The sequence below is a fragment of the Giraffa tippelskirchi genome, chromosome 10 (assembly GCF_054371585.1).
Source record: "Giraffa tippelskirchi isolate mGirTip1 chromosome 10, T2T-mGirTip1v1.2.pri, whole genome shotgun sequence".
NCBI lineage: Eukaryota > Metazoa > Chordata > Mammalia > Artiodactyla > Giraffidae > Giraffa > Giraffa tippelskirchi.
In genome coordinates this window covers 114,162,555-114,186,398 of record NC_137284.1, presented here as the reverse complement: position 1 = coordinate 114,186,398, position 23,844 = coordinate 114,162,555, and the positions used below count along the sequence as shown (strand labels likewise).

The 23,844-nt window shown below is 50.9% G+C and overlaps 2 protein-coding genes and 1 long non-coding RNA gene across 3 annotated transcripts; 1 reads left to right on the top strand and 2 right to left on the bottom strand.

Annotated features, from left to right (window-relative positions):
* Positions 1–5: 5 nt before the first annotated feature.
* HOXA3 (homeobox A3) lies at positions 6–19,357 on the bottom strand. Its single transcript, XM_081536329.1, has 4 exons — positions 19,178–19,357; positions 14,872–14,954; positions 3,165–3,810; positions 6–1,751 (listed from the first exon to the last, which is right to left on the bottom strand). The coding sequence occupies exons 3-4, from the start codon at positions 3,688–3,690 to the stop codon at positions 946–948; spliced, it is 1,332 nt and encodes a 443-aa protein (XP_081392455.1). The 5' UTR covers positions 3,691–3,810; positions 14,872–14,954; positions 19,178–19,357; the 3' UTR covers positions 6–945.
* LOC145524320 (uncharacterized) lies at positions 6,552–15,197 on the top strand. Its single transcript, XR_014067398.1, has 2 exons — positions 6,552–6,967; positions 14,229–15,197. It is a non-coding gene; the product is annotated as an uncharacterized LOC145524320 (long non-coding RNA).
* A 1,458-nt stretch (positions 19,358–20,815) lies between the features above and the next one.
* Positions 20,816–23,122, bottom strand: HOXA4 (homeobox A4). Its single transcript, XM_081536334.1, has 2 exons — positions 22,391–23,122; positions 20,816–21,836 (listed from the first exon to the last, which is right to left on the bottom strand). The coding sequence occupies exons 1-2, from the start codon at positions 23,001–23,003 to the stop codon at positions 21,496–21,498; spliced, it is 954 nt and encodes a 317-aa protein (XP_081392460.1). The 5' UTR covers positions 23,004–23,122; the 3' UTR covers positions 20,816–21,495.
* Positions 23,123–23,844: the final 722 nt, after the last annotated feature.

Here is a 23,844-nt window from a genome sequence, read left to right as displayed (position 1 = left end):
GGATATTATTCAGAATAAAAACTTTATTTTTTTGTTTTGTTTCTCAGAATGTGAGCAGCAAGGAATGTAGAACTCTCAAAACAAATCTAGCATTTTTCGCGTTTACAGATTTTTTTTTTTTTTCAGTTTCGCCGGATGTTACAAACCTAAATCACTGTTTTCAAAAGCTGGATCCTCTCTGGTATTATTGCATCATTACCATCTTTATAAAGGAATTATATGTCCCTTTTGAATAAATTTTTTTTCTATGTACGCCAATACACCATTGAACAAAAGGCCCAAGAAACCTTCTGAACAATCAGGGTACAGAATTTCTTTAATATAAATACAGACGGATGGGGATAAATAATATTTAAAACTTAAGATTATTCAATGCTTGCAAAAAAAATATAAATAAATCTGACTTCACCAGCATACACACACGGAAAGACGTACACTTAGTCATCCTTGTACAGGGAGCCCCTGTCTCAAAGCGCCTTTGATTTTTTTCTCGCTCTTTACAAGAAGTGCAATAAAAAAAACACTAAAAATTAAAAGTAATTGCTTCCCCTCGGGAGCCATAATGTACGAACAAATTCACACTGAACAACTCGGCTAGAAAATTTGTTCATATACCCTGTTTCTGATCAAAGAGTAGAGAAGGTAAAGGGTGCAAGGCCAGCGGCCCAGCGAGGGGCGGGAGCAGATACATATCGCTACTGATACCGACAGCCATTCCAGCAACCAAGATTGCTACGTCACATAAACCATAAAAACGTGTTACCAAAGAAAACAAAACTCGTGGCGGCGGGGAGAGCGGGGGCGGGGGGGGGGGTGCCGGTGGAGAAGAGAGGAAAGGGAGGAGCAGAAAAACCTTAAACGAAACAAAACAAAATAAGCAAATGAAGAAAGATGGTGGGGGTGAGGGTCGGGGGACTCTCCTGGCGCGCAGCCCCAAGCCCACCATCACAGATGGGTGAGCTTGGGGGCTTCCTGAATTCTTCCCTGAGAAGGATGGTGGGCGGTAAGGTCCGTGTAGGTTGGATGCGGTTCCCCTGGCCCGGGCCCGTGATGGTGACCGCTACCCAGTGGCCCAGCGCCCCCATAGTCCATGGCAGCCGAGGTGGCGTGGGGCAGGTGAGTTAGGCCAAAGAGGGGCGGGCCAGAGTTGCTCATAGGCTCCACATAGCTGCCCCCCACGAAGACGGGGCTTCCCTGTAAGTGTGGAGTCCCATAGCTGCCGTTGCCCTGCAGGCCATGCGCGTGTGGATCATAGTCGGGTGTGCCCCCCGCGCCCGCCCCTGCCGCCGTGTAGCGCTTCTGTGGAGGCGGCGGAGGTGCACAGCTGGGCAGGGGAGCGGGGTAGGAGGCGGGGGGCAACCCATAGGCGCCCTGAGGGGGCTTGGAGAAAGGCGGGGGCGACTGGGGCTCGTATGGGACGCTGTTAACCAACGAATGCATAGAGTTCAGATACCCGCCAGGGCCTGGGGGCACGGGACTACGACTCGGGGACTGGCCCCCTGATGACGTCAGCATGCCCTTGCCCTTCTGATCCTTCTTGTACTTCATGCGTCGATTCTGGAACCAGATCTTGATCTGGCGCTCAGTGAGGTTCAGGAGGTTGGCCATCTCCACCCTGCGCGGCCGGCACAGGTAGCGGTTGAAGTGAAATTCCTTCTCTAGTTCCACTAGCTGCGCGCTTGTGTAGGCCGTGCGCGCCCTCTTGGATGATGCCTGCCCAGGTGGGCTCTTGTCACCTGCGCAGCTCTCCCCTGCGAGATCAGAGGAGAGAGGAAGAGTGGCATCAGGGGCTGCCCCGCCCAGCCCCTGACCTAGCCAGGCCCATCCTTCCTCCAGGCCCCGAAGATCCCTCCATCTATCAGGGCCCAGAAAGAGGAAGGAGGACGTAGGTACTATTTTCTGTCCTGGTGGGTAAACAGTGTCAGCAGTTTCTCACTGACTAAAGCTGCAAGTCATAAGCCTCTCCAAGGGGGCAAGGAACAGAAAAGCAGAACGCCCTGTTTGCATTCCTAGTCTGTGTTTCCCTTCTGGAGCTACTCAGTTTCTGATTCATTTCCTGATCCTTTGCCCTATCAGACTACAAGTTCTGCGTGGGCAGGTCTCATCCTGTTTATTCCCTTCACAGTAACTGGAATGTGGGGCACCTAGTATACACTAAATAAACCTTCCCTCCATCACTATCTCACTGAAGGAGTGGACAGTTGCCTCCACTGGCCTCTTATTTAATCTGTCCAGTAAAGAGGACTGGAGTGGAAGCTCCAATCTGGAAGGCTTTCTCTGGCCAAAGAAGGAGATCCCATTGAAAAGAGATCCCATTTCTGGTGGGGAGGCCCAGGCACCTGGTGCTGGATGCCATTAATTAAGGTTCTTCATGTCACCAAGCAGTATGCCCCAGCTATGCCCACTAAATCCTGACCCTCCTTTTCTCCCTGCTCCCCACTCCCCCCAATTCCTGGCTCCGGATGGCTCCACATGCTCAGGTTCAGAACAGAGCACTAGCAAGCGGAGAAGGCAGTGGCAAAGGAAACCAAGATGCTGGGAAGCACAAGACCCAGAGCCTGTCCTGGAATCTGGTTCCAGGAGGCCCATGTGGTTCCCATTAGGATGACAAGTCTGAATCCCCTCCCCCAGGAAATCCCTGGCGACCTTCATTGTACTAAGTCTGAGCAGGGCCTTCCCAGAGGTAAGGCAGCCACTCCATCTGCTGGAGCAAAAATTAAAAATAGGCTCTGATTATAGGCAAACCATTGATTCTAACTTGGAGGCCTGCTTTTATTCTGCCACATTTCCTTGTGGGGTGGGTACCACTGTTTCATTAGAAATGAGGAGCTGTGCTAAAAAGAGAAACAGTGGTGCCCATGTCGATTCTGCCCAAAAGTCCTAATTCTACAAGGAGGTATTCCAAAGTCACTAGGGCCCACTTGCTCTTAGAGAGATCCAGAAAGACTCCTCCCATCAAGTCTCCCTCTAGGGTTTCCCAAGTACACAGGGTCCAATCATTTCCCTAGTTGCAAAGACTCTGGAAACCTTTGAGGGTTGGGGAAGAGGAGCAGTGAATTCTGGAAATATTCCAGCACTCCCAGACCCTGCTGGCTGTGGCTGGAGGTGGCTTGGGGAGCTGGAAGCCAGGACGGAGGGCCCTCTTGCGGAAGGCACCTCTTTACCTGAGCTGGAGCCGCTGGTTTTCTGCTTTGTGTTTTGCCGAGACTCTTTCATCCAGGGGAAGATTTGTTTGGCCACGGTGGGCGAGTTGAGTAGGGGGCTCTTGGCTGCACTGGCGGGGGTGGGGTTGCTGCTGCCATTCTGAGGTGGGGAGACTGAAGAGGGGGGCGGGGGCGCAGCAGGGGTGGGCGCAGGGGGTTGCGGCGGGGCTGGAGGCTGCGGTGGGGCAGGGGGCGCAGCCTGGGGTGGCGGTGGGGCCAGGGGCGGCTCGCCGAGAACCGGAGGCTGGCTGGGCGGACCGCTCAGGGTGCGCAGACAGGCCTCGCTCAGCTCGTGCGCCTTGGGGTGGCTCCCGGCATTTGCAGGCGACTGCAGTGAACAGGCGGGTCGGTGATACTCGCCATCGGCGCCCAGCGCTGTGGATGCTGGGTACGGCTGCTGATTGGCATTATAACCGAACCCGTTGGCTGCCTGGTAAGGGTAGCCACCGTAGATCGCCGAACTGTCGTAGTAGGTCGCTTTTTGCATCGCGTTGTTTCACGATCTTGATCGCACACTCTGACAGGGGCTTGACACCCGTGAGGGCGCACATTGGCACGCCCCCGCGGTCACGTGACGCTCCGCAGCCAATGGCCGCCCCGCGCAGACCTGGGGGGCGAGAATCGCAGCGCCGTGAGGGCTCCGCGCAAATCCATCTTACTCTCAATAGCTAAGTGACATGAAAGCCATAAAAGAAAAAGTGGTCAGCAATATTTAGCAGCACGACTTGGCCCCGGGCGCAGAGAGCCGCGCTATAAAAAGCCGCTGGAATTTACTGGCAGCTACAAATATTTGCTTAACTTGCGTCTGGAGTTGGGGGGTTTTCCAGGGAGAGAGGAGGAGAGAGAGAGGTAGGGAAGCCGGGGCTGGAGTTCAAAAGGATAAAGGCCTGATGAGCTAGAAAGGAACAGGGTCCGAATCCCTTGTTCTCCAGGGAAGAAGAAACTTGGAGTCTCAGCTCCTTGCATTCCTCCCTTCTGGAGATCATGGGGAGGGGCAAAGGAGAGTTTGGGTCACCAACTTTTCCTCCAGTATTCTCTTTAGGATTAATATTTGCCAAAAGAACCATGATGAGGGGTGACTTCCCATCCAGGCCCTTCTTGGACCTTCCAGCACCCAAGAGAGGTACGCACAAAATCTTTTTAGGCAATAGCCCTACTGGACCCTTGTTGATTTCAGAAACTGAGCTTGTTAGACACTTAATCTACCCTTGTGTAAGGATATGACCCACCTCCTCCTAATGAGACCTCTGTGGTCAAGAAGGGGAGAGAAAACGTTGGATGGAACATTCTTGGTGGGAAGAGACAGACCACAAGACCCTCTCCAGAAAGTCAAACTCAAATCTTGAACAATTCTTTACTTCTCCCTCTCATTTCTCAGGCAGGTCCCAGCAGGCCACTCCCACCTCTTTCCCCCTGTTACAGAAGTCTCCAGACCCTCCTTAGACTTTCTGAGGTCCTGTTATTCAGGACAACTATCAAATTCTACCTGTTAAAACATGATGGATTAGAGGAAAAAAAAAAAACCATCAGGAACCTGAAAAACCAGCGTCATCTCCATGACCACGGCTTGAACTCTCCTTCCAACTTAACGATAATAGGTTCTGTCTTAGAAACTGCTATGTAATTTGATGTATGGGGGTCATTTGGCTCCGGACGAGGGATGGAAGCACAAGCCATAAAATCCTGCCAGAGTTCTCTGATCTTTGTGTGCTGTTGTTGTTGTTGATATGTGCTACTTGGCCTGTTTACCTGCTTCAGAAATACAAAGTAAAGGACAAACCTGGAAATCTAAAAAGCAATTGAAAGCCTTCTCAATCCCTTTTCATTTAGAAAGCATGTTGTAAAAGTGAAATCTGTTTTATGTTTTCACCTTTGCATGGTCAACCTCTGGCTCTCAGCTCAGAAAACTTTCATGTGAGTTCATATAGTCGCCCCCCCACCACGCAATCAGAATGTTAGTCTCTCAGACCATTTAAGAAAATTACAATAACAAATTCATGAAAAGGGTTTACACTTCATACCTCAACTATGTGTATTTGTGCCCTGGAGTTATTCAAGATTTCCAGAAATAGCAGACCCTTTGTTAACTAGAAAAAAATTAGTGTAATAAGCATCTACCAGTGAATGATTATAATTTTGGTTTTAATAATAGACTCCTTTGGATTTCATTATTAAACCAACAATATGACCAACATCTGGAAAACAGGCACAATTAATTTTCCAGAACCACAATTAAAAATCACAGCATCCTTTATCCAGAGTTATTGTATGTGATCTTGAGCCTGTACAGTTTCTCTTTTGGAAACAGATAGGAAGCTACAGATCCCATGATCAAAAGTAAATAAAGGATAAAATAAAATTTAAAACAGAATAGCAATTTAATGTCTCTGTTTCCTGTTCTTTTACTGAAAACAGTTCCAATTACATTTGGCAGTGTTAATGTCTGCCATTATAAATTTTTAAGATACTGGGCTTGTATGTCTTTGTAAAATAAAACGTCAGGTTAAGAAAATTACTCCAGACACTTGAACAGCAAGATACTAGATAAAACAAAATTAAGCTGATCTTGAACATGCAATATTTCAAGTGACTTGCTAATCCATTATCAGAGGCTACACCCGCCTGTGGCTTACTTAAGTCTTTTCATCAAGTTATGCATTGCCTTGTAAAATAATTTAAAATACCTTTAAACCTCTAAGAGCAAACAACAAACTCCATAATCTTAAAATGTGAACTCACCCACCAAAGCCCTTTCTATTGTTTGAGGTCAGCAGATAACCACCTTGGGGCCCACACAATCCACAAACCTCCTCGCTACCCCAACCCAGCCCCCAAAGTTTGCAACCTGGTAAAGAAGTTGGAGATTTGCCAGCCAGGAAACTTTGCTTTGCACCCCCAAGCAAAGGTTGGGGATGGGAGGAGATTCCTCTGAAAAGCTCCGTTTCTGGAGAATAACCCCCAGGTGCAAGAACTGAAAGAGAGTTGAGAAGGCTAAACTGACTGCAGGAAGCAAGCCCTATTGTCTCTCTGGAAGATCTGCCCAAATTGAACCTCCTTCCTTCAGACACCGCTCTCTTTTCCCACTCCCGCCCCTTCCTCGGCCTGCCTTCAACCCGAGTTCATGCGGGAACGGTGGGTAAGAGACCCCGCGTCCCTTCGCCCACCCCTTCCTCTCCTTCCTAACCCCGAAAAGTTGAGGCTGGGCTTGGAAGACGGAAGAGGTGGGGGCGGGGATGGGAAAGCGGCCTGAACTCGAAGTGTAAGGGTATCAGTCACTGCCGGGAAGGAAGCTCCGGCTTGTGAACTCTTCTTGAACCGAGATTTAAGTCTGCAGCCATAAATCACCGAGACGTAAACTCCACCATTCAGCGCTGAGAGCGGCCGGTTGGAGCCCTGCTTACCTTAACTTCTGACGAGCTCGGGCTCGGGCGCAGGCTCGGGCTCCGGCCCCCGGCCCGGCTCGGCGGCCCGGCCGGGTCCCCTCGGCGCGGGATGGGCACCGACCCTCAGCATCGGCCGAGACGGCGGGCGGGAGGGAGACCCCGAGGCCCGGACGTCGCGGTGCAGAGCGTGGCCGCCTCGCTGCTCCGGCACGGCTAGCCCAGGGCGGACTGGGGCGGCTCGGACCCCCCCTCCCCCCTCCCCACCCACCCTCCCCTCCCCCACACCCCCGCCCCCTGCCCTTCCCGAGGGCAGCAGCCGCGGCCCGGAGATAAGCGCTAGCGCAGCGCGGGGCTCTGCCTGGGCTAGTGGCACCGACTTGGGTATGTTTCTTATGACTATTACACGCGGAGCAGCGTCTGGTCGGGGGGTGCGGTGGGGGTGCTGGGGGCGGGCGGGAAGGGAGGCCGAGACGGCCGGATGGGGGGGAGGACGCGGCCGGCGTGGGGGATGGGGCGGAGGCGAGCGAGAGGGGGAGATCGGCGGCGGTGGGGGGAGGGCAGTCTCCCCCCAACCCCCAACGCCCTCCCTCTCCCCGCTCCTAAGTGTCACTAAAGTCTAGGAAAATTATGCTAATGAGGACAAACGGCTCTCACAAAGGGGCTTTCTTGCTGGGCTCTATTTCTTAGGAATCCGTTTGAGAAACTAACACCCCGTGCTCTGAACATTTCCAGTTGCGGGGCAAAGGGAAGAGAAACAGGAGAAGAGAGTCCCCCAGACTTTGGGCAGTTTACCTCACCTGCCAACCCCAAGCTGAGAACCTCAAAGCCAGTCTCTAGGGGCTGGGATAGGGCCTCCTTTCTTGGGAGTCCTCCCCCAGAGCCAACTGGGCTCTCCTTGGTAATATATTTTTAGGTGGAAATCCTTGAAATCTTGGTGGCCGGGAGGGAGGTAGCCTGGGGAAGATACAGTTTGTCCAGGCAGTGAAACGGGCCGCTCTGGGCTCAGGTACACACAAAGGTGTTAGAATTCTAGGTGTCCAACTCTTCTGTACCCATTTCACAGTACAAACACGCGGCTCACTCTCGGGCTAAGACAGACAGAGCTCCGACCCCAATAGGAAACTGCGTCTATATTTTCTGCCCTAATTAGCGGCAGATAGGGACGCTGAGCAGACGAAAGGCCCAATACGCCCAGCAATATTGCCAAAACTTTAAGGAGGATAGTCTTTCTCCCTCCTAATGCCTCCCTCAACTTCTCAGATTCGGAAGTGAACTCTGTAAGGATATGTGTGTGGCAAAAGAGAGAAATGGAGCATTCGTGCAATTCCAAGGTGTCAACGGCCGGTCCTTCTCAAAGGAAGGTGTGAAAAATATAAGTAGTATGTTTAAACTGTCAGGGAGCCAAAGTGTCACCTTAGAGCAAAAACAAAGCCAAGGAAAAAGGGAGAAATCAAAAAGCACTCCGGGCCAGGGTGGCCTCATGCATACCAATGGTTTTTGTCATTTATGGCTGGGCAAGATTTATGACTCGGCGCCCCAAAGCTGTAAACAGAGCACAAAAAAGCAAACACTTGCTCCTTATGGCATACTGCTACAGCGCGACTTGAAAGGGGGAGCGAGGCAGCGTAGGAGGCAAGAGCCCGCCGCAAAAATCCGCTCGGCGGCATTTTCTCTTCAAACCGGCTGGGTCGGATGTAGCATTTGAAGAAAGAAGGCGTGGGTCAATAATCAACCCGCACTTTCTCCTCCAAACTGCTGACGCGACTCACCGCCTTCTCAGCTAAGCCAGCTGCCGGGAAGGCCCGCTCTCCGTGAGAACCTGCCAGGGGAGGGGACGGCCCGGGGCGCCGAGGTGAGGGCTGGGGCACTGGGACGCATACCTTTCCGCCGGCGCCCAGAGGGGCCGGGAGCCGCCGAGCAGGGAGCCCAGGGAAAGACAGGGCGGGAGCTTGGGCCAGAACCTCCTCTGGGCAGCGGGCAGAAGTGGGGCTTGGACCTCAAGACTAGGGTCTGGCGACCTAGCACGCAGATTGCCAGGGCCCAGGCCTCTCTGCTAAAATCCAAAGGACTGACCTTCGGAGCTAGACGGGCGAGTTGATTAAAAATAATAATGTATAATAACTGAAGGATTTTTGTTTGTTTGTTACTGCTTTTTAAAAGAAAAATACCGCCTGTCGATTTCCGCCCCTATTCAAGCTCCCTGAGTAAATCCCGCAGCCATTCACCCGGCTCTGCCAAAACCACTGAGGTTCTCTCTGGGGAGAGGACCCCTTGGCTCCCCAGTACTCATAAGCCCTGTTCCCTGCCCCCATCTTTCACCCATGAAGACTAGAAGAAAACATATTTTCAGCACTAGAAGAGTATCTGGAACATCAGAAGTGCCCTGGTGCCTTTCTATCCTTTACAGGAGGACCTTTATGAACTTATCTGTGAGAGCCTGCGGGTGGCTGTGCAGCCAGGGAGGAAGGTAGGGAATAACTGTTGGCTAGAAGAGGCACAGAAATCCCAGATTGGGGAAGAAAGTCAATGAGGAAATAAACTTGCTTCTGAGGATGAGGTTGGCATTTTGAGGGTAAAGGGGAAGACTAGCCTTTATTTTTTTAATGGCTGTAGTTTAGCTATGATGGAGTGGCTTTGGCTCTTTCCATGGGGAAAAAACCAACCAGTTCTCTATAAACACCTCTATTGGCTTCTGTCTGTGTACACTTTTATACAGAACCAGCTCGGGAGTCCATCCTTAGATATTTATTCTGCTTGCTGGCACTGAAGCGACAATAAAAAGATGCGTTTAACAAACCTCTATTCCTTCTCTCATTCCTTCTAGTGAAACTATATTATTTATGAGTCTTTAACTGGGTCAAAAATGCACCAGAACTGGGTCATAAATCATATGAAATGCTGACAAGTAATTGAACAGCAATTAAAGCTTACATTTTATTTCCAAGGGGTGTTTTAGAGCACTTGAAACGGCCTCAGTTAAACACGGTTAGTGCCTGGGCCAGCAGCGGGGAGGGCTGAAGCAGCCCTTCTGTCTGGGGAAGTAAATCTCACTCAAGTAGGGGAAATCTGATTTGATTTCTTTTTTTTTCCAGTGCAGAAAGAAGTTTTGTTTTGTTTTGTTTTTGTTTTTGTTTTTGTTTTAAGTCAGGAGACAGATCTGATTCCCAGCTCCTTGGTAGGCATCCCTTTCCTCTGCTCCAAGAACTCCAAGAGCAGAGGAAAGTGAAGTTTCCCTCACCTTTTTAGGGAGTTTCCATCCTTCCTATGGGGTCCCTAAAGCCCAATTAGCTTGGGCTTTCCCAGTAATTTGGAAGCACACTATTTAACTCGCATCTGCCCGCATTCTGACTACGGCATCGCTCCTGGGACTCTGAAGATGTCTGCCTCTGCTTTCTGCAGACTTTGCTTTCAGACTTCCCTCCAGCCCACGGCACACCGGCCAGTTCTCCAACTCTCCTAGCCGGCTGGGGGTGAAACAGGGGGCGCCCCAGCCTTGTGTCTTACGAAGCTCAGCTAGCCCCAGCTCCCTCCTTTCTCTGTCTCCTGAATGTTAGAATAACAGAGCTTCTGGGCATTCAGCATGCTTGCCCCCAGCCCAAGCCTCTCCTAGATTTGAGCTGTCCTTCTCCACCCCTGCTCAGGCAGAGCGTACTTAGGCAAACAATGGCTAGTCCTCAGAGTCTGGCTCCTTCAGTCTGGCAAGTGGGAAAGCGCGTGCAACCACCTAGCACTGAACAAAGTGGCCCGAAGCATCATCAATAAAATGGCAGCACATCTGGACACTCATTGATTTCTCTCTCCCAGCTGCTCTGGCTGTCCAGGTCAGCCTTCACCCTCCATCCTGGCCAGCAAACAGGGCTAAACAGGGAGCAATTCCCCTTCTCCTTCACTCAGTCCCCACCCTCTCCAGGCAGTTCCATCCAGCAAGCTGTGAGCTGTGCTCGGGCCACCTTGGCTGGAGCCGGCAGTGCTCCAGGACTCCCGGCCGCCAGGGGCTCAGCTTCTGGGACTCAATTCCCGCTGCAGTGGACAAAGCCACTCGAGTGTTGGAGGCCACCAGGCCCACCTAGTAGCCCCCAAATGCCGTTTCCTTTACACCCCCCAACACTTGCCAGGGAATTAAATTCAGTCTGAGGCACCACTGGGGATCTCTCAAATGCTTTCGATTCTAAGGGAGAAACAAAGGAAGAGAGGCGCTGGGGGTCCTGTCCATGAACCAGGGTCTCCTTGCCTGACTTTTGTCTCTCTCACAGCCATAACTCACTCTAGATATGAACAATCAACAGAAATACCTTAAAATAAATTCCATTCTCCCGGTGTGGCCTGGAGTCCCATCGGCTAGCTCGCCCAGAACCGCTCCATGAGCGCTGAAAACTGCAACCCGCTAGGAGAGCGCTCTCCGGAGAAGGGGAAGAAGGAGGAGGTGGGTGCGTGGGGGTGGGGGAAAAGCTCTCGCTCTGTAGAGAATCTAGAAAACGTAATCACAGGCAAAGCCCGTCTGGGTCTCCGCTCCAAATGCCACAATAATGCGCTGTATTATGTGCTCACGTGGTCATACGTCAACTTAAATCCTTTTATTTGAAATAGGGAATCACTGAAGGAACTAGGTTTCCAATCAGAACATTTAGCTTTCAGGGAGGTGAATTGGGGGACCTTGACCAGCAATGGGGAAGTTTTATCCAGGACAGTAGGACACTGGGGGCATCTCCCCCCATCCCAACACACGTCACACAAGGCCACTTAGCTCGACTTAAACATTTCTACACACGAGTCAACACAAGGGAACAGCAATTCTGTCCCCGTTCTCATAGTCCACAGAACTTTCCTTACAGTCTCCCACTCACACACAAGCTGAACCCAAAACGCCCAAGCCCTCCAGTCTCCCCTGGCCAACTGGCCAATACATCAAAAGGCAAAAGGTGCTGGCCCTGTTTCCAGAAGAAAACCCAGTACTGACTGGCCTAGTCAGTGGATTCCCTAATGGCTTGCCATTGTATGGAGTTTGCTAACACCCACACTATACACCACAGCCACTGGAGAAACCCAAAAGGCCCATAATTACCTGACAAAAGGCCGAGGCACCTCCTCCAAGTCCAGCTGGTTTTGTTTGATGGGAGCCCCCTACAAGAGAGATGCTTGGCTCTAGAGTGGTGGGTCAGGGTTTGTAAAATCTGGAGGGACCGAGTGTCCTGGCCAAATCTGCACTTAACACATTTCCTTAGTGCATAGCTGAGTGATACATGAAATTATAGGCTTCTAATGATGAAAAATGTAAGGGGAAATGATCCAATTGTCTCTGCAAGAGAGGGAAAAAAAAAAAAAAAACCCCAATGTTTGCTGGCATCCCTTGAATTAACCTACAAGACAATCTAAGACCCTCTCTGCAGACAAGTATGTCCACTTTCCTCCAAGACAACTCTGTGTCCACCATCAGAAACTGAACGGGACCAACTCTGCTCATGAGGAACCTGGTATTCCCCCTCCTCATCCCACTCCAACTACTGCCTTCTGCTTGGGGACTCTGTCCACTGACTTCAACACTTCACGTTCTCAGAAGCCATCTAAAAACTCCCTCTTTTCAGGTCTTTGTTTCTAAACTTGGGGAATGCTCTGAGGTGGTAAGATCCTCATGCCATATTCTTTTGTTCCTTGAGAGTGGGTCTTCAGCTGGCTATGCCTCTCTAAGCATGAGGGCTCTCTTGTAGCAGCTGCAGAAAGCTGTGCATGGTTCCTTCCCTCCCCTTCTCCCCTGCAGAGAGACAGAAGGGGCCTGGTGAGAAAATAAGGCCCTCAGCAGAGGCCTGGTCATGGGGATGTCCAAATGAGAAAGGCAATAAAAGAGGAGGAGACCTAATTCCTTGGAAGTAAGCCCCAGCCTAAGCTGGATAAGCTTCTGTCTATGGAATAGCTGGGAGAGAACCTCTATGTGAGCCTTCCCAGCTCTGACCTAAGTCACAGGCTACAAAGAGAAAACCAGCTTCTCTCAGGTTTGGGGGGTAGGGGACAGGACCAAAGGCTGGTTTCAAAAGCACTCTCTGGTTTCCCAAGGACTTAGACAACTAATACACTGTCCTCTGCTCCCCTTACCCCATCCATCCGTATAATTTCACCCTGAGCTCTCCAGATAGCCTGGCAAACTCCCTTCCTTGCCAACTAAAATTTCTGCAGAGGCTTCAACTCAAAAATGAGAAGAGGCCCCCTTTAGAACTCTCAGAGTAGTCTGGAGCAAACCGAAACTCCCGAGGCCATAAATCAATGGGAGAAGTCTTTGGTCCTGCTTCAGAGAAATGCCTTAACGCCAGCAAGGCCCAGCAGCATCTCAACTTCAGCTAGGAGCCTCTATACCCCTATTAACAGCCCAGTTAATGCTTCAACTGCTGTTTAACAATTAACATTAACGACTTGGGGTGGGATGGGGTGATTGGGTGGGATGTGAAGGGAAAAATCTGAACAAGTCATGGAAGTTTAACTTTTGAAGTGAAAATGGCTTCCCTAAGAGAGATCTTGATCTGGGCAAGCCCCCAGGGAACCAGCAGCTGAGAGTCCTCCTTCACCACTCTGAAACCCACTTTCCTGAAGCAAGGCTATGGGCCTTTTATGGTTCGGTTTTGTTCCAGAGAACAAGAATAGAGATGCTCAAGTATCAAGGCCCAGGTTGGGAAATCCAGCTGCCAATTCCCCCTTTACTGACTCCTCCACTCAACCTGGCCAGGGCTCAGGACACATGCCCTAGATCCATGCAATGGAGCCAAAATAGCACAAAGTTGTCTTAGAAGGAGCAAGTGACCAAGGATACAGAACTTTAGTCAATATTTGCAAGGCTGTTGGCAGATTAGCTATATCTGTATTCAAACACTGTAATCTGATTTCTCTGTCAAAAATCCACTTAACATTTTTCTCCCTTTACTTAACTGTAGTGGTTTTTTCTATTCGGTGTCAGGTAAGGCCCTTAGCCCACTGTGTGTGTGTCGGGGGGTGGAGGAGTGGTTATAGATCATTATTTAACATGAGATATTTCCTGTGGGTGCAACTACAGTACAAATGGGCTCCAAATTCTCTTGGATGTGTATATCATTTTATACACATGGCCACAGACCTCTGCAACTATTTACACATGCGGTAGTTCTGTTATGTTCCAAAATGCAAATCCTAAGTACACTTGAGTTACAATTCCTGAAATGCTTTATCTATACTTGGGATAAATAAACATACAGTAGCTGAGAAAGTACCAGCTTTACTATTACTCTGTTTACTTCCTATCTGATAAAGTAATAATTGTATCCAGAACACCTTATCAGCTCTAGAGCATCACTGAATAGTGTTTCAATTAATTAACAACCTGATATCTATTGTAGGAGCAGATTTTAGGGAAGACTGAGGCCTAGGGAATAGAAGATTAAAAAAAAAATCTCAGAAAACTTTTTAAAATAAATAATTCCTGAAAGAACAAAGCAAATCCATTCCTTCATCCCACGCTTTTGAAAGGTATTCCAGCGGCCCCTCCCCCAAATAGGCACGAAATTTATGGATCTTTTACAAGGTAATAAACCACAGTAATTACCTCCCTGCATCCCAAACTAAGAGAACAAATTAAGCCAGAACTTGGAAAGAATTTTAAAGAGTTTTCTCTTGTTGTAAATAGGAAAAGAAAACGCCGAGATACAGAAAACCCGTGCTTTTCCCACAGGAAGATGAGTGGAGTCCGGCTGAAGACCCGAGAAGCCCAGCAGCCAACGATGATCTACAAATTTGAAATACAGCAACTTCCCTCTTGCCAAGGAAAGGCAAAAGGGTAGGAGAAACTGCAGGGCGGCGAGGCACCTTTTCTGCGCGCAGAGCTGAGGCTGACCACAAAGGCTGAACTCCCAGGCTCCGCAGGCGCCGCGAACAGCCCACAAGGAGAGCGGCCCACTCGGCCGTCGCCGCGCCCGTGGCCTCTACTGGCTTTGGCCCTGCTGTTCCGTGGAGCGGTTCGGTTCGTCTGAGGCATGCTCGAAGGAACACACACACCCTTCTGAGCCCCCCACCCGCCTCCGCCTCCCACGAATACACATCTTTGGTTTCTGCAACCGCCCCTCCAGCACGAAGCCGGTCTGGGGCAGAGCTTTGTCGCCCAAGCCCTCGCTGGCGGGGCGCGCAGCTGAGGGGAACTCCTCCGAAGTTATATATTGACCAGCACCTCTTTCAATACTGACCAGCTGCAAAGGGTGGCAGCTGCCAAGGAAAGTAAACTCCTTCACCAGTGCGAGGGCCGGCGCGGTGAAGAGTTGGGATGCAGTGCTTACCTCGAAAGATGTGGAAGGCTGAAGCCGAGAGTGTCTCCAGCTCCGGGCGCTCAGGGACTCCCCGTTTCCGGCATCCGGCGGCTCTGCGGACAAACAAACAGCAGAGGGTGAACCGAGGCCGCAGAAAAAGGAAGTTGGAGGAGCAGAGTTGGAGGCGCCGGCGGTGCTGGTGCCGGGGTGGCCCCTGGGGTGACGCGGACACGGAGGAGTCGCCAGGACACTCGTCCATGTGGCACACTCATTGCTCGAAAGGTTCCGGTCTACAAATGGCCTGAAGATGGTGATTTATTTTTGTAAAATAAATACATACTCCATCTCCGCACCCACACCTTTTTTTCTTTCTTTCTTTTTATGGGGCGAGGGTGGAGGGGTGGGCCAGACGGAGGAAGACGGGAAGGTGAAGAGGTTTTCTGTTGGTGCCCTCACTCTGTTGCGAGAGCTGCTCTCGCACCTCAACTTGGGAGTGTGAATGCACGCTTTATTTTCTTCTGCTAACAAAGGGAAGCCTTGCCTGGGAGCATTCAATCACGGGCTCTTCTGAAACCTCACTAATAGTGTTCATTTCTGTTTGGCGCGAAATCAGACTCCGGCTCAGTCCATGGGCCAGGGGCAGTGTTGGAAGGTTTTGTCTTCTGGTTCATTCAAGCCCTGGGGCGTCTTCTCTCTGGGTCCCAGTGGGCTGGCGGGATCACCACAGCGCCCAGTCTCTCTGAGTAAGCTAGCTATGGTTGCTGGAAGTGGGGGAAGTTGGGGAGGATGCAGGTATTAGACAATACCCCATCTGGGGACCCTATCCAGCTTCCCTTTGCACAGCAGCGGCCAGTCCCTCCAGGTCCTAATTCTGCTGCTGCCTCCTCCCTCCAGATATTTGCAGCCCTCTCTTGCTCTCTAACTGGCAAATGGTCAGCTAACTTTCTGGGGATAGGGGGAAGACATTGAGGAGGGGCAAAGAATCCTCCTGGGCGCTGGGTCCCTGGCTTAGAGAAGTTCTCTGCTGGGCTAGGACACTGAGGTCCAGTTGCTTCCACAGCCCCGTTCCTGCCCCACTATCCCTTCATCCAGGTCATGGCAGCCTTCTTGCACTCCAGCCTGCCCAAATCAGCCCCAGTGGCTGTCCTGCATCCATGCAATCCTGCTAAGAGTGCCAAGAGGGGCTACCAAATAGCCAACAAGTCCCCTGACCCTCAGGCTTCATGGACCCCTAACACACTGAACAAGTGGCTGCACACCAGCCCCTAGCTGCTCTCTGCCACCACCTCGACCTGCAGCCCCCAGTGTCCATCAAGCACTTGGAGCTCTGAATCCATGCTGGGCCCCTTTCCTCTATTCAAACTTGTCCTCTATGTCCCCAAAGGGAGTGCCCCCTGGCCTTGGGGACAGTGGCCTGACCCTAAGCAAGGTGGGGCTTCTCTACCCTGCAGTTGCCATTCAACATAGTCCCAGAAAGATCCACTATGCCGCCATCCACCGCCACCCATCCACCCACCCCGTGACTCTTAGAAGCACTGTAATTATTATGGTTATTATTGTTGCTGTTTCCTTATCCCCAAGTCAAATATTCATGGCTGCTGTTCCACCATAAATCGTTCAGACTAATGAGTCACAAAGAAACGCTGCCCAGGTCTCTCCCCTGCAATGGCTGCCGCCGCCTCCACGGCCTCTCTCTCCGGCGTTTTTGGCGCTCGCTTGCTCCCTCGCTCGCCGGGCGCGGGTGATTTATGAACACCGGGAAAATTGAACAAAGCCGCGCGCCCGTCCTGTGGTATCTCTGCAGCCTTCCCCAGCGTGAATCAGGACATTACCAACTGTCTGAGCATCAGTCCCACTTCATCACGAAAGCCAAGATGTGACCGCAGAAATCCCGAACCCGAACTCACGTTTCCCCGGCCGCGCCGCGCTCCCCAGACTCGCAGAAACCCTACGGAAAAAGCCCACGACCCACCGTGGGTCGGCCAGCTCCTGGTCCTACCCGCTGACGGGCTCTCTCCACCCCTCCTGAAGCAGTTAAAAAGCTTTTGGATATAAATCTGAGGGTGTGTGTTTTTAAAAATCAAATAGGAAGTTGGGGGACTCACTTCTGAGATTCATTCCTAGTGAGGCCCTGATGACTCCGATCCATTCCTGACGATCCACGTTAATTATTTAATGAGTCACGTGACCACAAAGATTACAATTTCAATATCTCCCCGGAACAGGCGCTACACCTTTATCTGCTGCAACCAGGCTCCTTGTTTGGCTTTTTTAGTTCCCAGGCCTCCAGAACCCAGACGCCCTTGATGGGCTCCGAGGCAGCACCACCTACAGAAATCTCAGGGCTAGCATACTAGAATTAGTCATTCCAGGACTAGGAGAATTGTGGACAGTCAGATGCCCTGACATCCGTTCCCTCCTGAGTCCAGAGGTCAACCCACCTGTCTTAGCACACTGGCTACAGCAGTTTGGTTACTTGCTTCGGTGGCTCATCAGGCAAGAAGCCACCCTTTTTCCCTGGCCCCTGGACACCTGAGGCCCTCCCCTCAGTTTTGAGTGAAGCCCAGATGCATATGTCCATTCCAGGCAGAAGAGGCTTCTGCAGAGAAAAGATGTCTGTACACTCACCCCATCTAAGATGAGACCAAAGACTCTATTCAAGCTACATACTGATTAACATAAAGAACATAAAAGGGAAGCAAGCATTCAGCTGCCTCAGTTTCCTTATTAGTAAACTGAAAAGACTGAACCAAAATGGCATCCAGATCTCTTTCACCTTGGCCATTCTTTCAATCAAGGAATCTCTTTTAGCCCCAGGAATCAATCACAGATAGAGTAGGGCTGGCCTGAAAGTGAGGGTAGGGAAGAGTGGTTACTCCTGGAGTTTGGGGCCTCAGGAAGAAAAGATGCCAGAATTCAAGACTGAAGTTTCATGCTAAAACGCCTCACAGTAGCCCCTGTAGCCTCCCTGCTACTGTCAAGGAGTCAGAACACACTCTCTTCCTCCTCCTTCCCGGCCCATATTCTTTGAGAGAGGAAGCAGAATTATTCTCAGGCTGGTGTATAGTACAGAGAAGGGGCAACAGGAGCAGCTGTTGGGAAAGGTGAGACTGAGTTCTTCCATACCAGACCACAGCTAGGGATGCAGAGACTAAGGAAGTACAAAGAACTGCCTATTGCCCCACAGAACCAACTCATCCACACCGGAAGTCCAGGTTTCTGTTTGCTACATAGATTCTTTGGGGTTTTCTTTCTTTCCATTTCAAAGAGCCCTTGATCTGTTTCTATGTTGAAAGGGTGGTAGGACAGGCAGTGGTGAGAAAAGCAGCACAGTTTGGAAGCTCAGGGAATGCAAAGGGATAGAGGGAGAGATAGTGATACCCACTCCAAGGGGAGGAGGCTGAGAGGTGGGGGAAATGTGGGCATCCTGGGACAGCTGAATATAAAGTCAGAGATGCTGTCTGGAGGGCCCACTCACCATATATCGAGGTAATCTTCCCAGGAGCTCCATCCTGGGTGTTAAGTACTCTACTATGCCTGTCACAGTTGAATTCCTGCTGTAATAAAACATCGGGTATATCGTAGATTTCAGCAAAACTAGGAAAGAGAGCCTGCAAAGTGCCATTTTTCTTCAGGGGGGATAGTGTTAAGTACTTAATTCAAACTGTGACCATTAAAGTGTCTCCAATCCGATTTAGGTTGATTTCAGATGTTGACAAAACTTTTATCTCAGGAGTCATGCACAGTGTGGCTCTGTGACTAAAACGGATGAGTGTGTGTTAGAGGGAAGGAGGGGGAAAGAGAAAAAGAAGGGAGCATGTTTAAGGGTCATTTTGGTAGGAGACTTACAGAGCTTACACAAAATACTGTCTTTAAAGGTCAAGGGTTTGTGGGGCCCATAGGGTTCACTTTAAAAAAGAAAAACAATTAATGAGATAGAAAATTTGTCCTTTGGGTGAACTCTTATGGTTGCCCTAGCAAGGGGCAGACAATGCAGGATTTTGAAACACAAAGTGAGATTTTCTAAGCTGTTATAACAAGCTCCCTTAAAGACCAAATCTGAAGCAGGTAAATCACTTGAAGAAATGACATAATCATTTGGATCACTGTGGGTAATTTTGGCTTTGTAAACCTTACCAATACCTTAATAATCAAGACAACTTGGGCAAAAACTGACATTCGGTCAGGGAATATTAGAAAAACAATCTTGATCATCTCTCTTTTCTTGGATAGATTAATAAAATCTCCTTCCACCCCCAAACAAATACCTCCATATGAAGTTAATGAATGCCCCCGTATCCCTCCTTTCCTACCAAGGAGAAATATAAGAATTTACCTTAAATGATGATAATCTGCCAATTGAGGTTTTGCAGCTCGACACTCAATTTCCACCAAGAGTCTAGGCATTTTTTGAGCAGACAGCCAAGATGCTGAGTCTTTGCCCGAGACCACATTATTTGCAAGAAGATCCCTTGCTTCTCCACAGACTTTTCCCAGAGAATGCCTTTCAGAATTGCTGTTGAATTACAAAGAAGTATTTATTGTATGAGGTGATTAATGATTCCTGGGAAAATTGCTATTTTCAGCATGATTTAATTTTGTTTTACAAGTGCATGTAGTAGGGGGAGGGTTAATAAGTTTTAGCGGCAGTTGCAGGGCTTCCAGAGCTCCCTGGCACCCGTTCACTGTTCACACCTTATAAAATGCACTTTATGCCAGGTTTGGCCTGACTTGGGAAGGAATGTATTTGTTTGCTCCTGAATTTTCTTGGGGAGAGGAGGTGGCCCCTCAGAGACTGGTGTCCACTTTCCTCTAAGATCTGGTTTGTTCCCAGGTAGAAAACGGATCACCCTTGCCTGTGGCACACAGACGAGTTGAGCAGGAAGGTCTAACAGCACTGACCACTGGCTAAGGGTAGTTAGCTTCTGATGAGAAAATGTGGTTAAAATTCCTTTGATACTGCAGAGATGGGTGAGACCCCTTTCCTATCTCTGCTAAAATTATTACATGAACTAAAAACCATACTCATTCAAGGTCAGGTGATAGTTCTAATATTCTGGGACTAGGGGCTGTTGGTTTTCTCAATCTTGTTGGAGAGTACTCCCTTCAGTGACAATCAAGTCTAAATCCTCTTTACTAATTTGTAAATCAGTAAGCAGATACTAGGGCTATGAAGATTGAGAAGTGAGGTTTGATTTCAGCCTTTTGAATCTAGATCTCTAGGTTGCACAGTGAGATCTGGGAATATTTAAGGAAGATGTCCCTAGTTCAGAGTTTGGCTTTCTTCCAACACTTAATACTCCCAGATCTCCTTTGCTTAAGGTGTCATTATGCTTAAGGTGTCATTATTCTTTCCTCCAAAGAAACTGTGGAGGGTGTACCAGAAAAATTCAGTTTATTTTTAAAGGTCTTGCTTGGAAAAAAAAAGAAGAAACGAAAAAACAAAAATCCCAAGTTGCAGTTAGTGAAAAGAACCTTACAAACAGCCAAGAGACAAAAAGCAATCTCAACTCTTTGCATAAACTATTTTTTATCTCCAGGGAAACAGGCAGATTAACTGTGAAGGTGCAATAAATACCAAAGGGACCACTTCTTTCCAAGTGTGCTCAGAGTTCAGCATGTAGAACAGCTGCAGAAACTCGTGGGCCTGCAGCACTGCGAGGTTTCACCTTTCACTGCAGAGAAGGACACGTTTCTATGCCTTACAGAGACTTGAAGCTTGAAAGCCTGGCCAAGTTTGGGAAGAAGAGGAGCCCTCTCAGAGCTCAAGAGTTTTCCTGCTCTTTGGAACTTTTCCCACAGTGGGTCAAACTTGACAAGAGTTCAGCTCAAGTTGAACAAATTATGTGAGCAGTCAGTCCAAGTGAATGCAACCCAAACCCTCTACAGGATTTTTACACAAAAGGTCAACCATTTCAATTCAGAGAAGTTTTCTTTAATTAAAAGTAGGAAACACACAAATATGTCTTAGAACTTTGTTTTTTAAAGAGTTTATTCTTAGCACATGGCTTTCTACAGAGCCACACCACAATTTGTACAGCTGCACTAGACTAAATGCACTCTCCCTTCCAAGATTGTGCCTCAGAATAAGACAATATCCCCATAACAGTATTTTAAATAAATGAAAGGAAGGGAAACTAACATGTGTCACATCTACCATCAAGGTCTATACATTTTTGAGAATTAAATAATCTTGTGAGGTCCACAGTGGCTACTCATTTATTCAGTTCAGTACAAGCTTTTATGAGCTGCCTTAACGAAGGAGGGGAAGGTAAGGAAGGTAGGAAAAGGGTCTGTTTTCTTCTGCTTGCAACAAATGTACATGTCCCCAGTCAACACGAGTTGTGCAACTGGCTTCAGCCATCTCAAAAGTATTTGATGCCAAGTGGTCCTTCTCAGGTACCCAAACCTGGCAGCCTTGTCCAGGCCAGCAGGTTGTTCCACCAGCCAACATCCTGGTCATTGTCTTCTCTTCAGTGGCAACCAGTTCACACACTTTCTTACCCGCAAAACATCTTTTTATTATCCTTTTCACCAAGATGAGTTTTGTTTGGGGGTCTGTTGTAGTCCAGATGAGGACGGGTGGATGGGAAAAGGGGCAGAAGAGAGGTGAAAAGCAGGTGAGGGACAGAACTGGTCTAGAGCTCTGGAAGATTACATAGAGGAAGGAGTGAGTGCGGCAGTGCCCTGGTTGGGGTGAGGCTGCGGGCTCTGAGTTTGTGGTTTTCCTGGCGGGCCTGCTGAAGCCGAGCCGGAGTTGGAGGATCGCATCTTAGTGTTGGGCAGTTTATGATCTTTCTTCCACTTCATCCTTCGGTTCTGAAACCAGATCTTGACCTGGCGCTCTGACAAGCAGAGTGTGTGGGCGATCTCGATGCGGCGACGCCGGGTCAGGTAGCGGTTAAAGTGGAACTCTTTCTCCAACTCCAAGACCTGCTGCCGGGTGTAGGCGGTTCGGGAGCGCTTGGGCTCCCCTCCATTATAACTGGGGTTGACTGAAAGCCCATAACCCCCAAAGGAGAAAGCCATGGAGGAGGGAGTGGAGGAGAGGGAAAGGAGGAGGAAAGAGAAGGTGGGGTGGGGAAGAGCAATTGGACATCATCATTATATAATAACCTGACACCAAGTTCACGCAAGATACATAAAACGGCAAAGAAAATGTTTCACAGGCTATTGACAACGGGAAACACCCGAGAGCCATAAAGAATAGTGCTGGGCATTGGGGCTGAAGAAAAGCTTCAAAGACACATGGCCTGAAGCCTCTGCCAGGGCAATTAAATTTATGGGGGCTATAATTACTGCCCTAACAGTTTGTCGTCTCGTAAATCTCCAGATAAAGGGACCCCGGTACAAAAGGGTTCTCACACTGGAATCAGGCGGCTGGCTGGCGCTCACACACCCACATCCCACTGTAGCTTGGGCCAGTTGGGTGCTCCCCTCCCGAGGCCCTCTTCCCCTAGGGGCCTCTCCCTCTGACCCCCGCCCCGACCCTGGAACCCGGGCTCGGCCCCAGCCCACCCTTCCGCGCCTCTCCAGCGGCGCCACGTACCGGCGCTGACATGGATCTTCTTCATCCAGGGGTACACCACGGGCTCCTTGCCCTTCAGGCCCGGCGGGCTCTTGTCGGCCAGGAGCAGCGGGCACGCGGGGGCGCTGCCCCCTGACGGGACGCCCGGGGTAGCGGGAGCCGCCTCGCAGCGCCGCGGGGGCGCGGGGGCCGCCACACGATGCTGCGGGGGAGGAGGCGGCAGGACGTGGCTCGCGTGCAGGCCGTGCGCAGGAGCCTTGGCGTGCGCCGGGGGTTGCTCGGGCTGCGGCGGCTGCCCGGGGCTGGCGCCACCGCGGTAGCCATAGGGGTAGGCGGTGTCGGCCGCCCCGTGCGCGGGGTAGAGCGGGGCCGCGGGATAGGAGGACTCGCGGGCGGCTCGCGGCGCGTAGTAGGAGGCTGGGGGCTCGCGACTGCCGCCCGCGTGGGAGAGCTGGGGCTGCTGCTGCGGCGGCGGCAGGTGCTGGGCCGCGGGCGCTGGGGGCTGCTGGTAGCCGGAGCCCCCGCCCGGGCCGCCGTCTCCGCCGCCCGGGCCGCTGTGCTGCGCGTACTCCTCGAAGGGAGGGAACTTGGGCTCGATGTAGTTGGAGTTTATCAAAAACGAGCTCATGGTCATTAATTTGTGAAGTGCAAAAATACTAATTTTTCTCGCGTTGTCGTTTTTCTGTGCTCGCCGAGGCCCCTCCCCCTCCTGCCTCGTTTCCCATCCCCCCTTCCTCCGCTCCCTTCCCCTCCCCCGCTGTCAAGCGCCCACCCCTCCCCCTCCCTCCGCTGCAGACGCCACCGAAGTTTGCGCCGCTCCCCCCCGCCCCCGCGCGCGCGCCCTCTGTCCCGGCCGGCGCGCATCCCGCCCCGTACCTCCACGTGACTCGCCCCCGCCAATATGCGCGCCGCGCGCGCGGACCCGGATCAGGAAGCGCGCGGGCGGGTGATGGATGCTGCTGTCCCACTTCAGCCGAAGGGAGGGAGCTGGCGCTTTGGTCCTCCAACCCCCCAACTTTGAGTCCCGCTGGCAATTCGGGGCCCACAGGCTTCTGGTTCTCTTGCATGCCGGGACCGAGCCCTACGCGTGCCCTGGCCTAGGCCTCGGGGCAGCCAGGCGGCCGCGGCCCAGCGCTGACCTCGGGCCCCAGCCTAGCTTGGCTTGGAGTCCTCCAGAGTTCGAGGCCGCCTAGGGGAGGGAATGGCGTCGGGACCAACGCGAGGGGGGTGGTATTCCGTTTTTCATCCTGGCCCCGGAATAAAACGAATGGGGCCAACAGGCCGGTTTTCTCACCAACTGATTCCTTCCCCACATCGTGCTCACCGCATCCGCGCCCGTTGTACCCGCCCGATGTACCTTGTTTGAGAAGTCAGGCAGGAGCCAAAAAGGGTGGGTGGGTAAGCAGCTGAGGGAAATCGGCCCCTAGATTTCAAACAAGACTATTCCAATACAACCGGATGAGCATTTTTTTTTC